General features: G+C 44.1%; 1 protein-coding gene across 2 annotated transcripts in view; it reads left to right on the top strand.

Annotated features, from left to right (window-relative positions):
* Window positions 1-14,983, top strand: part of LOC147102189 (uncharacterized) — a 32,400-nt gene that overhangs the window by 5,466 nt on the left and 11,951 nt on the right. For both annotated transcript variants that reach the window (XM_085964482.1, XM_085964483.1), the window contains exons 3-5: window positions 2,966-3,359; window positions 9,636-9,808; window positions 13,857-13,914. In XM_085964482.1, coding sequence (XP_085820608.1) covers window positions 2,966-3,359; window positions 9,636-9,808; window positions 13,857-13,914 — 625 coding nt within the window. The remainder of the gene's footprint in view (window positions 1-2,965; window positions 3,360-9,635; window positions 9,809-13,856; window positions 13,915-14,983) is intronic.

The raw sequence follows: 14,983 nt of genomic DNA on the forward strand, positions 1-14,983 counted from the left end.
GACTCCCTCATTTCACCGGCACAGAAAGCAGAATGGCCGCGAGCTGTCAAAAGTTGCAGCATTCAGCTTTCTGTTCTGGAGAGATCTCTAAATCAGCCTGAGAGGAAGGAATTAACTTAGTGTACAGATTGTCAGTGTTTGACAGCTTCAAAGAGCTGTCAAACGCTGATATTTCATCTGTCAAAAGCTCTTGACAGATGAAATGTCAATCTGTGACGTCATCTGTTGCCGGGTGGCCCTTAATTGGCCTGCTGAGCCTGCTGGGCGGGCTCAACAATGTCAATCAAGTGAAAATCATGTGGCTTGGTCGCATCTCAATGGAGGCGGGACTACAACCCCGAAAGTTGTAGTCACGCCTCCAGTATCAAAATCCAGTCCACTGTCTCTAAGTGCACCAGACTGGAGATATTTTGCTGGGTTATCAATGTCTGCTTTGATGAATATGATTGAGATGCTGAGGTCATTGTAAGTTTAAAGGAAAGCTTTTCTTCCTCAATTTTCTCCACTCTTCTGAAGGCAATATATTATATGCTGGCAGTTTTCCACTACCTCCCTCAGCTAGCCATTATTCATTCTAGACAAGCTTCATAGCTGAGCTTGATCTGTCGCTGGCCCAAATTCCACACACATACAGGTTCCATCAGGAGTCACTGGGCAATGATGGGGAGGGGGGAATCCTGTCTGTGCCCTGCCAGCTGTAGTGCTTGACAGCTACCTGAGTTGAACGCAGTATAACTCAGACTTTCCAAGTCCTTGGAACCACATAATGTCTGCACCCACTGATTCTTCATGGGGTTTCACTATTAACAGAGGAAAAAATAAGCTTCCAGCTATTGTAAAGTTTCAGTTTTTTATTAAACACTGCAACTATAGTACTGCAATATAATTCTCACTGTGGATGGATGTATGCATTTAACATGCAATTATTCTGAGTCTGAGCAGTATAACTACTATCGATTGTGCTAACTGCTTTGGATAGAACTAGGTCAGAATCAAAATGATGCTCCGTCACCCATTCCAGAGGTTAAAGTATCAAAGGTATTTAATCAGGGAGATAACAGAATCCAGGGCGAATTCATTTCAAATCTGAATTAAAAGATTGCATTATAACACAAGAGCGTACAGAATCCGAGAGCTCAGATTATTCCAGCATAAAGTGTCGTTTGTAAATACCCTCTGGAGCACAAGATTGTGTCACAGGTGGACCATGTAGCATTTTGGGACTTTTACCTATATGGTCTTTAAGGGATTTGTTTTAATTTATGACATTTCTATAGGTTAGAGTTGGCTTACAAAGGGTTAACTCCCACAGCATTTTTTTTGATTTAACATTTAAGCTAGCACATTGACCAATGTCTGGTGGAGGCCTGGATGATTGGAGGTGTTAATGTGCTACCCAAAGAAATTGGCAGAACGGCCATCCAGCTGTTTACTTTTGCATATTACTTTAGCTTTAAGACAATGCAGATTGTTAAGTTTATTTCTAAGCATTTCTTGTCCTTTATGATAGAATGGTTTACATTCAGTGCACCTGGCAGAGGTCGTAACTAAACTATCCACTGCATCAAAGGGAAGGCAGGGTGATAACTGACAGCTTGGCGGGCCAATCCTCTGCACTCGCAGGGGCCAGAAATACTGGGGGAGAAATTCATTATAGCCCCGTTTGGGACGCTAAAACTTCGGAAGCGGAAAAATTATCGCCAGGCGCTAATGATGAGAGGCTCTTGCGAAATTCAGTTGTAGCGCTCCAAGAGGGAAGTGGAGTGTTAAATCAAACGCTACCACTTCCCTTAGAGCACTAAAGGGAGCGCGAGGGGCAGTATCGGCAGAGCGCTGATCAGTGTTCCGTGCAGCGCTGCTGGATTCGCAGGCTCCTTCCCTCCCTTAAAGGGAAGGGCCAATGCTCACAGCAGTTAAAGGTAAGGCTGGGGATAGGTCGGCGACGGCACCCGCGATCCGCAAGGAGCAGCCCCAAGCAATAAAAAAAACAGCAACAAGGGATGAGAACATTATTTTGGCCTCCCTGACCACCAATCCATTTAATTACCGCTCCCCAAGCAGCCGGCTGAGGTCACAAAGCCTCCTGCAGCTGGTGTTGCTGACGCCCGGCGAAGCTGCAGGGGGCGGAAGCGAATTTAGGTTCCGGGGTGATGTGCACCAGGTGACGTCACGATCTCCAGGGCGCAGGAGATCAAGGCGGTAAGTTTTACCGCCAGCGCTACTTCCCCCATTAAATTTCGCGGGAGCTGTTTCGCCGCGTCCAGTCGGTAAGTCGATCGCCCCCTGGAGGCAATAATGGGAGGCGCAAAGGAGGCCAATTTCTAGCCCACTGTCTTTGCCTTTCATTCTTCCTCTTTCTGGATACAGAGACCTGAGGTGGGCACATTAAGCCTGTAACAGAGGACTATATGACCAGTTAGCTTAGGAACAGCTGGCTTGAAAGCCGAAAACATTGGCAGAGTTGCGTTTTATTCTGCTTATGATAGGAGCTGTTAGAAATTAATGAAACTCAACTGTGAAAACCATAAAGTGTTCATTTGTGTATGTAAAACAGTTTGTTGATTTGCCTTTTCCCACTAGTGTTTTTCAGTGCCTTCCATAAAGTGAGGAAAATGCATGGGGTGAGAGATGCGAGATTACAGTTGCCGGTATACGCAACAAGGGTTCTATGTTACAACCTTCAGGTCACACAATTGTTAAACTAAATATTAGGTTGTAAAAGTATACTCTAGCTCAGAGAATGCAAGGTCTGCTTATGAGAATAGCCACTGATGCTGAACTTAAGGGAATGTCTAGTGCTAAACCAGTGGAATTTGTAACAATGACCATGGTCAGATTCCCCGAAGTGGAATTACTTTACTCTTAAAATCTCTTTGTAATGGGCTGTTGTGAGGTGTTTGCGTACATGGTATAGTGAAGATCTTTGTTCAATATATATGGTTTAATGTATTTTTTTTCTTTCTAGGGATAGCTCAGATTCGGTTAGCAGTTTATTTAGAACACAGTGTCCATCCGTACCAGTAAGAAAGGCACGAAGACGGGGTTCAAGAAAATTTCTATCCAGAGCAGCCATCCAAAATCAAACTGCAGAAGATACCGAGAGCTCATCTGATTCAGATGAATTCCTAGGTCGTCCAAATTTTGTGAAGATTTGTGAAACAAGAAAATGGCGACGACGCAAGAGATCCAAAAACAGTTGTGTCTCTAACACATCTGGGGGTCCAAAGGGGAGGCCTGAATCATCCATAACTGTAGCAGAGAAGCGGAAGAGGTTGAGAGAGCGAGGCCTGCAGTTTCCATTTGTGCAAAAGGAATATGGAAGGAAGGATTTGCCATTTAAGATGATTTTTACATATGAGGTAAATAGTGAGTCCGCAGTGTGTTATGTAATAACGTTTTGAGTCATACATCCTATTAAATATTTTCTCCATAAAATACTTTGGAAATATTGATTCACAACAGCTTTTCACATCTTTTTTCCACCTTTTTATTTGTATTCTTGTTTAAACTGTAATTTTTTTTGTATTAATTTTGTTGTATGTAAGGCAGGTATGGCATTTGAAAGACTTTAGCTCCCTCGATTATTTAGCAGTGAGTAGCTGAACTATAAATACCAGAATGATCCCAGTCCATGCTGAATTAGCTGCTCTCAGCAAGGTAACACTTGCCCCGAGTGCCCTCAGGTTAGAGAGGAGAAATTTGACCAGGGCTCCTGCTCCATATTGTTATCCAGCCACCCCTACTGTTGAGTTCACAAGTATAAATGTTTCATGAGGACAGGCTCGGGTTCTGCTGTGATGCCCCTGCAATAATTAATTAACCTGTCAGCAGTCACTGTTTGTGTTTATGCATGATTGGTCACTTGGGCAAAATAACCTGTGGAACCAAGTTCTCTGCCCAAATTACCTCAGTGGTGTTATAACTCTCATCTGCAAGTGACATCTTGTCCTGTCCCGTATTCCTCTGCCACTTCTCTTTTGGGCATGTTATGGTCTACCATCCTATTTTGCCTCTTTGTAAAGTCCTGCTTGTCTGCTACCCTCCCAAGTACTCTGGTGTTTTCCGCCCTGAAATCTTTCCCCTTGTCTCCTCACCCAGGCACTGCACAATGTGACTCCATTCATCCTATGTAATTTCAACCGTCACCTAAATTCCCTTGTCCCTTCTGGTTTCTCTGCCCTCCTGTTCTCATTCACCCTCATTTTGCATATAATCAACCCCACCCATACCACAGGTGTTGCTCCCTGACGTAGCTGTCATGCATGGCCATGCCACTACCGAGGTCACAATCACCGACAAGGCCATTTCAATCAGTTCTTTATTTCCTTCACCATCCACCTCTCCATGCCTATCAATAACTCCACTGCCCTTGCACTCTGTCGCAAGAAAAGAAAGGTGTATTCCAGATCGTAGAGAATGCTTATGGGAGTGACCACTGACCCTGAATCTAGGAACAGGAGTAGGCCATTCAGCCCCTCGGGCCTGTTCTGCCATTCAATGAGATCATGGCTGATCTGCGACCTAACTCCCTATACCCGCCTTTGGCCCATATCCCTTAATACCTTTTAGTTAACAAAAAGCTATCAATCTCAGATTTAAAATTAACAATTGATCTAGCATCGATTGACGTTTGCGGAAGAGAGTTCCAAACTTCTACCACGCTTTGTGTGTAGAAGTGTTTCCTAATTTCACTCCTGAAAGGTCTGGCTCTAATTTTTAGACTATGCCACCTAGTCCTAGGATCCCCAACCAGCAGAAATAGTTTCTCCCTATCTATTCCCCTTAATATCTTGAAACTTCAATCAAATTACCCCTTAACCTTCTAAATTCCAGGGAATACAACCCTAGTTTGTGTAATCTCTCCTAATTTAACCCTTGGAGTCCGGGTATCATTCTGCTAAACCTACGCTGCACTCCCTCCAAGGCCAATATATCTTTCCTAAGATGTGGTGCCCAGAACAGCTCACAGTACTCCAGATGTGGTCTAACCAGGGTTTTGTGTAGCTGCAGTATAACTTCTACCCCCTTGTATTCTAGTCCTTGAGATATAAAGGCCAGCATTCCATTAGCCTTTTTAATTATTTTCTGTACCTGTTCATGACATTTTAATGATCGATGTACCTGGACCCCCCCCAAGTCTCTTTGGACCTCCACTGTTTTTAGCTTTTCACCATTTAGAAAATACCCTGTTCGATCCTTTTTAGGTCCAAAGTGGGTGACCTCACATTTGCTTATGTTAAAATCCATTTGCCACAGTTTTGCCCATTCACTTAATCTGTCAATATCCCTTTGTAATGTTATGCTTTTATCTACACTGCCTACAATGCCACCTATCGTTGTGTCATCGGCAAATTTGGATATATGACTTTCTATGCCATCATCTAAATCGTTAATAAATATTGAGGCCCCAACAGATCCCTGCAGGACACCACTAGTCACCTCCTGCCATTTTGAGCACCTACCCATTATCCCTACTCTCTGTCTCCTGCCGCTCAGCCAGTTTCCTCACCAGGTCAATAATTTGCCCTCAATTCCATGGGCTTTTACCTTTGTTAACAGTCTCTTATGTGGGACTTTATCACATGCCTTCTCGAAGTCCATATAAATAACATCTATAGACATTCCCCTGTCCACTACTTTAGTCACCTCTTCAAAAAATTCAATCAGGTTTGTCAGGCATGACCTACCTTTCACAAATCCATGCTGGCTCTCTGATAACTGAACATTTTCGAGGTGTTCAGTCACCCTATCCTTAATTATAGACTCTAACAATTTCCCGACAACAGGTGTTAGGCTAACTGGTCTATAATTCCCTGGTTTCCCTCTCTCGCCATTCTTAAATAGCGGAGTAGCATGTGCAATTTTCCAACCTAAAGGAACTGTTCCTGAATCGAGAGAACTTTGGAAGGTTATAGTTAGGGCATCTGCAATGTGCTCAGCTACTTCCTTTAAAACCCTGGGATGGAAACCATCTGGTCCTGGAGATTTGTCACTCTTTAATGCCATTATTTTCTTCATTACTTTTATTTTACAAACATTAATTTTATTGAATCCCTGTCCCTGATTCAGTATTAGTTTCCTTGGGATTTCCGGCATGCTCGCCTCCTCTTCTACTGTAAATACTGATGCAAAGTAATTATTCAACATGTCCACCATTTCCTTATTACCATTAAGAACATAAGAAATAGGAGCAGGAGTAGGCCAATTGGCCCCTCGAGCCTGCTCCGCCATTCAATAAGATCATGGCTGATCTGATCCTAACCGCCAATCCACTATCACAGAACCATCTCCTGAATCTAACAGAATTAGACACACAAAATAGGAGCAGGATCAGGCTACACGGCCCCTGGGCCCGCTCCGCTACCCACAGGGCCATGACCGATCCGAACCTAGACTCATGTCCAAATTCCTGCCCACTCCCCGTAACCTTTAATTCCCTTTACTTCTAGGAAACTGTCTATTTCTGTTTTAAATTCATGTAATGATGTAGCTTCTACAGCTTTTTGGGGCAGCATATTCCATGGACCTACCACCCTCTGAGTGAAGTAGTTCCTCCTCATCTCAGTTTTGAAAGAGCAGCCCCTTATTCTAAGACTATGCCCCCTAGTTCTAGTTTCACCCATCATCGGGAACATCCTCCCCGCATCCACCCGATCCACCCCCTTCACAATCTTATATGTTTCAATAAGATCGCCTCTCATTCTTCTGAACTCCAATGAGTAGAGTGCCAATCTACTCAACCTCTCCTCATATGTCCATCCCCTCATCCCCGGGATTAACCGAGTGAACCTTCTTTGTACTGACTCGAGAGCAAATATGTCCTTTCTTAAGTATGGACACCAAAACTGTATGCAGTATTCCAGGTGCGGTCTCACCAGTACCTTGTACAACTGAAGCAATACCTCCCTATTTTTATATTCTATCCCCCTAGCAATGAAAGCCAATATTCCATTGGCCTTCTTAATCACTTGCTGCACCTGCATACTAACCTTTTGAGTTTCGTGCACCAGGACCCCCAGATCCCTTTGTACTTCAGTACTTTCCAGTTTCTTGCCATTAAGATAATAACTTGCTCTACGATTTTTCCTGCCAAAGTGCATAACCTCACACTTTCCAGTATTGTATTCCATCTGACAAATCTCTGCCCACTTACTTAGCCTGTCTATGTCCCCTTGCAGGTTTTTTATGTCCTCCTCACTCACTACTTTCCCTCCCATCTTAGTATCATCTGCAAACTTTGATATGTTACACTCGGTCCCCTCCTCCAAATCGTTAATATAGATTGTAAAGAGTTGGGGACCCAGCACTGACCCCTGCGGAACACCACTAGTTACTGATTGCCAGTCTGAGAATTGATCGCTTTCAGTTTTTAAGGGGCCAACGTTACTCCTGACTACCCTCTTTTTCCTAATTTAATTGTAAAAATTCTTTGTGTTGATTTTTATGTCCCTTGCAAGTTTCTTTTCATACTCCCTTTGTGTAGCTCTTACTATCTGTTTTGTGACCCTTTGCTGTTCTTTGTATCTTTCCCATCCACCAGGCTCTGTATTTTTGTGTGCTTTTTCTTTTAGTTTTATGCTGTCCCTTACCTCTTTAGTCATCTATGGCTGTTTTTTTTGGCAAGTCGAGCTCTTGCCCCTCAGGGGTATAAACTGGTTCTGTATCACCTTAAATTCTTTTTTGAACTGATCTTCTGTCATTTTACCCATTAACAGATTTGCCCAGTTTACTTTGCACAGTCTTTGCCTCATCCCGTTAAAGTCGGTCTTGCCCAAATGTAGAATTTTAGTAGCTGTTTTGCGATTCTCTCTTTCAAGCTCTATGTTGAACTCGATCATGTTATGATCGCTATTGAATAAATGTTCACACACAGTTAGGCTGTTAACTAAATCTGGCTCATTACTCATTACTAAATCTATTATGGCTTTCCCCCTTGTTGCCTCTAGGACATGTTGTAGAAAACTATTCCGGACACACTCAAGTAATTCACTACCTTTCTGACAGGTGCTAGTCTGCTTAACTTATGAAAGTTAAAATCCCCCATTAAAACCATTCTGCCTTTGCTACACGATTGTCTAATCTCTGCATTTATACAATCTAGCACGTCACAGCTGCTACCAGGGGGGCCTATACAAAACTCCACTACAGTCTTAAATCCTTTCCTATTTCTTAATTCTACCCATGAAGACTCCACTGCCTGCTTACCTCTCTTTATATCCTCTCTTATCATTGAAGTGATTTCATCCTTATTCACTAAGCCTACTCCTCCCCCTCTGCCATTTCCCCTATCTTTCCTGTAGACCGTATAACCTGGTATATTTAGTTCCCTGTCCTGACCGTCTTGCAGCCATATCTCAGTAATGGCTACCATGTCATACCCTCCAACTTGAATTTGCGCCTGTAATTCATTCAATGTATTCATTATACTCTGTGCGTTTGTATAAAGAGCCCTTATTTGGGCCACACACCCTAGCCTGTCCTTCAGCTCTAATGTTTTACTCACATGTTTCTTATTTCTCTCTCCTGGTTTAATCACTTTACATCTTTTAGTTTTTCCTTTACCTGTAGTGCCTAAAGCACAATTTCTGACTGTTGCTCTACTTCCTACCCTTTTGTTTGCACGTGGCTCAGGTAATAATCCAGAGATTCTAACCCTTGAGGTCCTGTTCTTTAATTTAGCTCCTAGTGCCTGGTACTCTCCAAACAGGACCTCTTGCCTACTCTTCCCTATGTTGCTGGTCCCAACATGGACCACAATGACTGGATCCTCCCCTGCCCTCTCCAAAATCCTTTCAAGCCGGTTTGAGATGTCCCTCACCCTGGCACCAGATAGGCAACATACCATGTGGGACTCTCAATCTTGTTTACAAAGGATGCTATCTGTTCCCCTAATTCAAGAATCACCTACAACTACCACATTACGCTTCCTCTCTCCCTCCTCCCCCCCCCAACTTGGACAGCTTCCTGCTCCAAAGTGCCATGATCGTCATTCTGGCTGTCCTCCTGACAGTCTTTATCCTTACCCTCACAGGTAGCAAGTACATTGTACCTGTTGGATAGGATCAATTTCTGTGGATCCTCGTTCCCTTTCTTACCTAGGTTCCCCTTACTCTGCACACTATCGGTCACACCAACCCCATTCTGATCCTGCACCTCTCTCCGAGGTGTGACCAAAGTCTGGAGCAAACTGTCCAGATACTCCTCCCCCTCCCTTATGTGTCAGAGCATCACCATCTTGCACTCCAGCTCAGTGACTCTGAGTCGGAGAGATTCGAGACGGAGATATCTACTGCAGACGTGTTCACTCGGGACAGTCTCGTCCATAGACTGCAGTTCAGACACACAACCTGCTCTGCCATATCTTAGTTTAACCTTATTTTATTAATTTAATTATTTAAAGTCTTTATTCAATGATTATTTATAGTTATATTAATTAGTTTAGCTAGTTATTAATTTAATAAAGTGCGTTATAGTTTCCCAGCTCTTAGTTTAAACCACTGCCTGGCTTAGAGAGAAAAAACGTTAATACGCACCAACCACACAGTGCAATTGTAAAGCACGTAAAATAAAAGATTCCTGTAACTTGAAGGTTATTTTGGTAAATTTTCTAACATTTAAATTCTCTTAATTTATAGCAAGCAGCTTTGTGTGGATTATTTAATTACATGAAGGAGTTAAAATTTCAAAACCAGCTTATAAAGTCTTTAAAGAAAATAAATGTGGACTGTACAGATAAAGCCAGTGGCCCAATAAGACAATACAAGTACTTGGATGAGAAAAGACCAATTTCACCCATACCGGAAAGCAGGTAAGCCTGTACTTTGAAGTGTAAAATCTCACCGAGTTTCCCTGCTTGTGTGTATATATAGACTGTGTTCATGCTAGCCAGCAGATCAGAAGAGTTACTTCGGCTAGTCTTAATTATTTCAGGGTCTGGCTCAGTTGGTGGAGGCACTGGCCAGTATGAAATTAAATCATGCAGAGCAGGAATGTCCCAGCTCTGATCCCTAGTCTGTGTTAAATTTACTGATTTGAGCCATGGCGGTGATGGGAGCATTAGCGTTGGTCTCAATGCCCTGGGCCAGGGAGGGGAAAATGACCAGGGTTCCCACTCCTGATCACTATCCAGTGATTTCTGCTAGGAAATGCACATATATATAGATGTCGGGTGAGGATAGGATTGGGCTCAGCTGTGGTGCCTCCGCAGTTGAATAGCTCGCTGACACTTGCCATCTAATTTGACAAATGAGAAATGGCCTCTTGGGTGAGGTACGAGGGCCGCTGCACCTGTCGAACTTACTTCAGTGCGAGCCAATGGTCTCTGGAGAGGAGTGGAGTAAATTGGCTCGCAAGACTCTTAGGGGGAAAAATTGGGTGAATAGCGCCACCTGTTAGCGCCTAAAGAGGCAGTCAGTGGCTGTAGCGCCACTGGCTGCGCCTCCCACGATATTCAGCAGGGGCGCTAATGGTGGCATTAGCCTTTTGCGCTGCGCCGCCACCGATGATGTCATCGGTGTGCGCAGCGCCCCGATCGCGATATTTGGTAGTGAACGCCGCTGTAGCGCTGTTCGCTACCCGCGCCCGGTTCACGGGGCCTTGCTGCGCCGGCAGAGGCGCAAGTTAAGGTAGAGGCGCAAGTTAAGGTGGAGGTGTGGGGCGGCCGCTTTTTCGGCAGCCGCCTGCCAGCACCTCCGTCCCCGGCCTCCTGGTTCCCCCCCCCCCCCCCCCCGCGGCATTGCCGGCTGTTTCCCGAGAGCCCGGCACTTCTCCTTGGTGCCGGCACTCGCGATCGGGGCTCGCGCTGTTGCAGGCCCCTCCCCCTTAACAGTTGGAGGAAGGCCTGCAGCAGCGCTGCAAAATTCACTTTCAGCGCCCTAAGAGGGACGCGGAGCGCCTCGAGCCGCGCCCTGTCTCCCTCTAGGGGCACTTCAACTGAATTTGCGGCGATCACGGCGCAAATTCCAGCGCCCAGGCGAACTTTGCGCCGCTTGGGCGCCTCAGGCCAATTTCTAGGCCTTAAACTGGTGGCACAACTTATTAGAACACCAGCGCAGTGGAGGATGCATATTCAGTCTCCCATGCATTTAAAACTACATTATGGGCGAGTGCCAAGCACATCGTTGGAGGGGGGTGGGGGAGAGGTTCTGGAAAAGTATTTTCCCCGAGGTTGGCTCAGACCAATATTGGTAGAAGCTCTGGAGCAGGTTGGGTATCTATCCACTGTCTCGGAGATCAGTGGATCTGAAGGCGGAGGCGGGGTTGGAGGGGGAAGGGATTAATACCTATACTAAAAAAAGCTCCGGCTATTGGAAGAGTAATACTGGCCAATTGGAAGAATAATACTGGCCGATGACTGGCTTTAGGTCATTAGCTACCATCTCAGATGAAAAATGGTGTTTCCTGTTTGTGGGGGGGGGTGCGGGGCCTGAAATATTTTTTTATTTATGAATATCTGGAATTGATTCATTATCACTGATGTAAAATTCAGTGAACCATGTTTAACAATTGAAGTACACAACCTGTTTATATTTATAGACTCGCGTTTCCTGCCATTCTTTAATCTGTATCCTCAAATCTGCATACTTGCCATTGTACCCAATTTAGAATAATTTCCCAGGAGGAGTGGTTTCTGATAAATCCTGACAAAACTGGCTGGCAATACCAAATATTGATTAGATAAGTTAATTAGAATGGTTTCCATTTATGGGGAGGAAGAGGAATGGCGTCACACAATTCATTTTTCTGTTTAATGAACTAGAAAGACATTTCTGTTCTAGTGAAAGTACCATCAGTTGTGGTGCCCCTGTAATTTCCACTGGGAGTACTGATGTCATTATCTCATTGAATGGCGGAACAGGCTCGAGGAGCTAAATGGCCTACTCCTGTTCCCATGATGTGAATCTCGCCAATTAATTTCTAGGTTTATACATTGGAGCCCCAGTTTTCTCAGGGTGATTCCATAGAGACTACAATTGGATATCTGTCCGTCTATTGTCAGACTGTGTATTTGTTGACTTACCACATGTTATTTCCCTTGTTATAAATGCGTGTTAAAAAAGTTCTCTACAATGATAGCACTTTTGTTTTGAGTAGCTGGAAAATTAGGACGGGTTGCTCCAGGATTCTGTCAGTATGTGCAGGGGTGCACAGGAGCCTCTGGGTATTTGCAGGGAATAACCCACATGATGACACATTTGAAGCTGCTTCCAGTTTAAAGCGTTAAATCTCAGTGCACTGAATGAATCTATGAATTATGTCGTTTTAAAAATAACCATTCTAGTTCAGCTGCAGAAATAAGGATTACATCCCTTTTAGAACATAAGAAATAGGAGCAGGAGTAGACCATTCGGCCCTTCGAGCCTGCGCCGCCATTTAATAAGATCATGGCTGGTCATCGACCTCAACTCCATTTTCCTGCCAGATCCCCATATCCCTTGATTCCCCTTAAAGAGAGAGAGTGCAAAAATCTCAGCCTGAATATACTCATCGACTGAGCACCCACAGCCCTGTGGGGCAGAGAATTCCAAAGATTCACAACCCTCTGAGTGAAGAAATTTCTCATCTCAGTCCTAAATGGCTGACCCCTTATCCTGAGACTGTGCGCCCTAGTTCTAGACTCTCCAGCCAGGGGAAACAGCCTCTCAGCATCTACCATGTCAAGCCCTCTAAGAATTTTATTCGTTTCAATGAGATCACCTCTCATTCCTCTGAACTCGAAAGTATAGGTCCATTCTACTCAATAAGAGTGACCCCAAATGATTACCAAGGAACTTTCTACTTCGGTTGCTCAAGCAGTTTGAACTTTGATACTGTGGAATGATTGAAACATTTCAAAAAAGGTGATAATTAGTCACTATCAAATGAAGTAACTGATCAGACTCAAATTTCTGATTGCAAATTCTTTTTAAAAACAAATATTGCTGCAGTCTGGGACAAATCTGTTGGTCTAAGAAGCCAACAGCTTGCTATGTTTATTCAAAAATGCCATTGTTACATGATTATCAGGCCTGGTTTACTTGGAGCTCATGGTCTACAGAGCAGCAGTGATACCCGCCCTGCTTTATGCCTCAGAGACATGGACCATGTACAGCAGGCACCTCAAAGCACTGGAGAGGTACCACCAACGCTGCCTCTGCAAGATCCTGCAAATCCATTGGCAGGATAGGCGCACCAACGTCAATGTTCTCACTCAGGCCAACATCCCCAGCATCGAAGCTTTGACCACGCTCAATCAGCTACGATGGACGGGTCACATTGTCCGCATGCCCAATACGAGACTCCCAAAACAAGCACTCTACTCGGAGCTCCGGCACGGCAAGAGAGCCCCAGGAAACGCTTCAAGGACACCCTTGAAGCCTCCTTGAAAAAGAGTAACATCCCCACCGACACCTGGGAATCCCTGGTCCAAGACCGCACAAAGTGGAGGAGAAGCATCCGGGAAGGCGCCGAACACACCGAGTCTCTTCGCCAGGAGCAAGCGGAAGCCAAGCGCAGGCAGCGCAAGGAGCGCACGTCAACCCAAGCACCCCACCCACCCACCATCTGCCCCACCTGTGACAGGGACTGTAGGTCCCACATTGGACTCATCAGTCACCTGCAAACTCATTTTTAATGTGGAAGCAAGTCATCCTCGGTTCCGAGGGACTGCCTAAGAAGAAGAAGACTACTTGGAGAGAATCCTGAATTGTGACATTGCCTCAGCTTGACAAAGGAATTCCATTTCAGGCTAACTTTTTAAGCAATGTGTCATTGTTCACCCCATCAATAAAGTAGCAGTACTCAAAGTTAAAGGAACTATTTGTCATTTAACATGTACTTTATAAGCTAATGTAACAGTAATGTTTTTAATGTCATAGTGATGAAACCTGCATTGAAGACTCTGAAAATGAAGACACATTTGATGTGAAAATTGTGGTAACTAAATTATTTATATTGGTTACATAGTCTCTGAGTATTAAGTTTAATAGCTAATGACTCATTGTATTTAAAAATCAAGTAGAATAATAATTGATTGTATTGTCAAACCAAAGGCACCTACAAAATTTATGAATGAAGTACATTAGATCACTAAGTGTATCTGTTTGTAATTTAGTTTTATGGTTGACTTTTTTTAAATTATCTCAAACTTATTGAAGAACATTTACTTAAATGTTTATACCAAGATAGAAGGGTTCAAATAGACACTCAAATATTAGCAGTTCTAAGACCTGCAAGTGTGAAAGTTTCAGCAAACGTAATCTGTGAGTGCACTGTCATCCTTCTGAATTGGCCCAAATTAAGCCAGCCAAAACAGTTTTGTATTTGAAGTACTGTCCCACTGTTTTTTTACTTCTCTCTCTCTCCTTTTTTTTGCTCCATCCCATTTCCTTTAACGCTATTTCTTGGTAAACACTTCTATCACAGGAAGATCATTCAGCTCCTCCCAAACTCTGCTGCCCAATTCCCATCCTGCACCAAGTCCTGTTCACCCATTACCCCTGTCCGCACTGACCAATATTGGCTCCCATTCCCACAATTCCTCAAATTCCTCCTTGTGTTTAAATCCTGCCATGGCCTCGCCCCTCGCTAGCTCTGTAACCTCCTCCAGCGCTACAATTTCCCACCTCGTCTTGGGTGGGGGGGGGGGTTGGTGCAAGAGACAGAGGACAGTGAAAAGAAATTGATACTGAAATGCTTTTGATGTGGAAGCCCAGCCTAATAAATACTGGAGCTGTGAAAATTAGCTAGAGTGAGATGAGGTAGCACCTTAAATCATAAGTTTTCAAACTGGGGTCCACGTGGTCATAAGACTTTTGTCTGTCTGGACTGGATATGTCTTGAATTCTATATCTTACACTTTTTTCTATGCTTGTTGACTTACTAGCACATTTATTTATTTTGCTGTACACTAAAAAAGAAATTTCCTGCACTGTTTAACATTGAGGTGGGCCAGGTCGACCAAGTGTCTGTGGGAGAACACTTGGGTACAAGTGATCATTGTGAT

Source organism: Somniosus microcephalus, chromosome 22 (genome assembly GCF_052327205.1).
Source record: "Somniosus microcephalus isolate GS21.2 chromosome 22, FLI_Smic_1.0, whole genome shotgun sequence".
In the NCBI taxonomy this organism is placed as follows: Eukaryota; Metazoa; Chordata; class Chondrichthyes; order Squaliformes; family Somniosidae; genus Somniosus; species Somniosus microcephalus.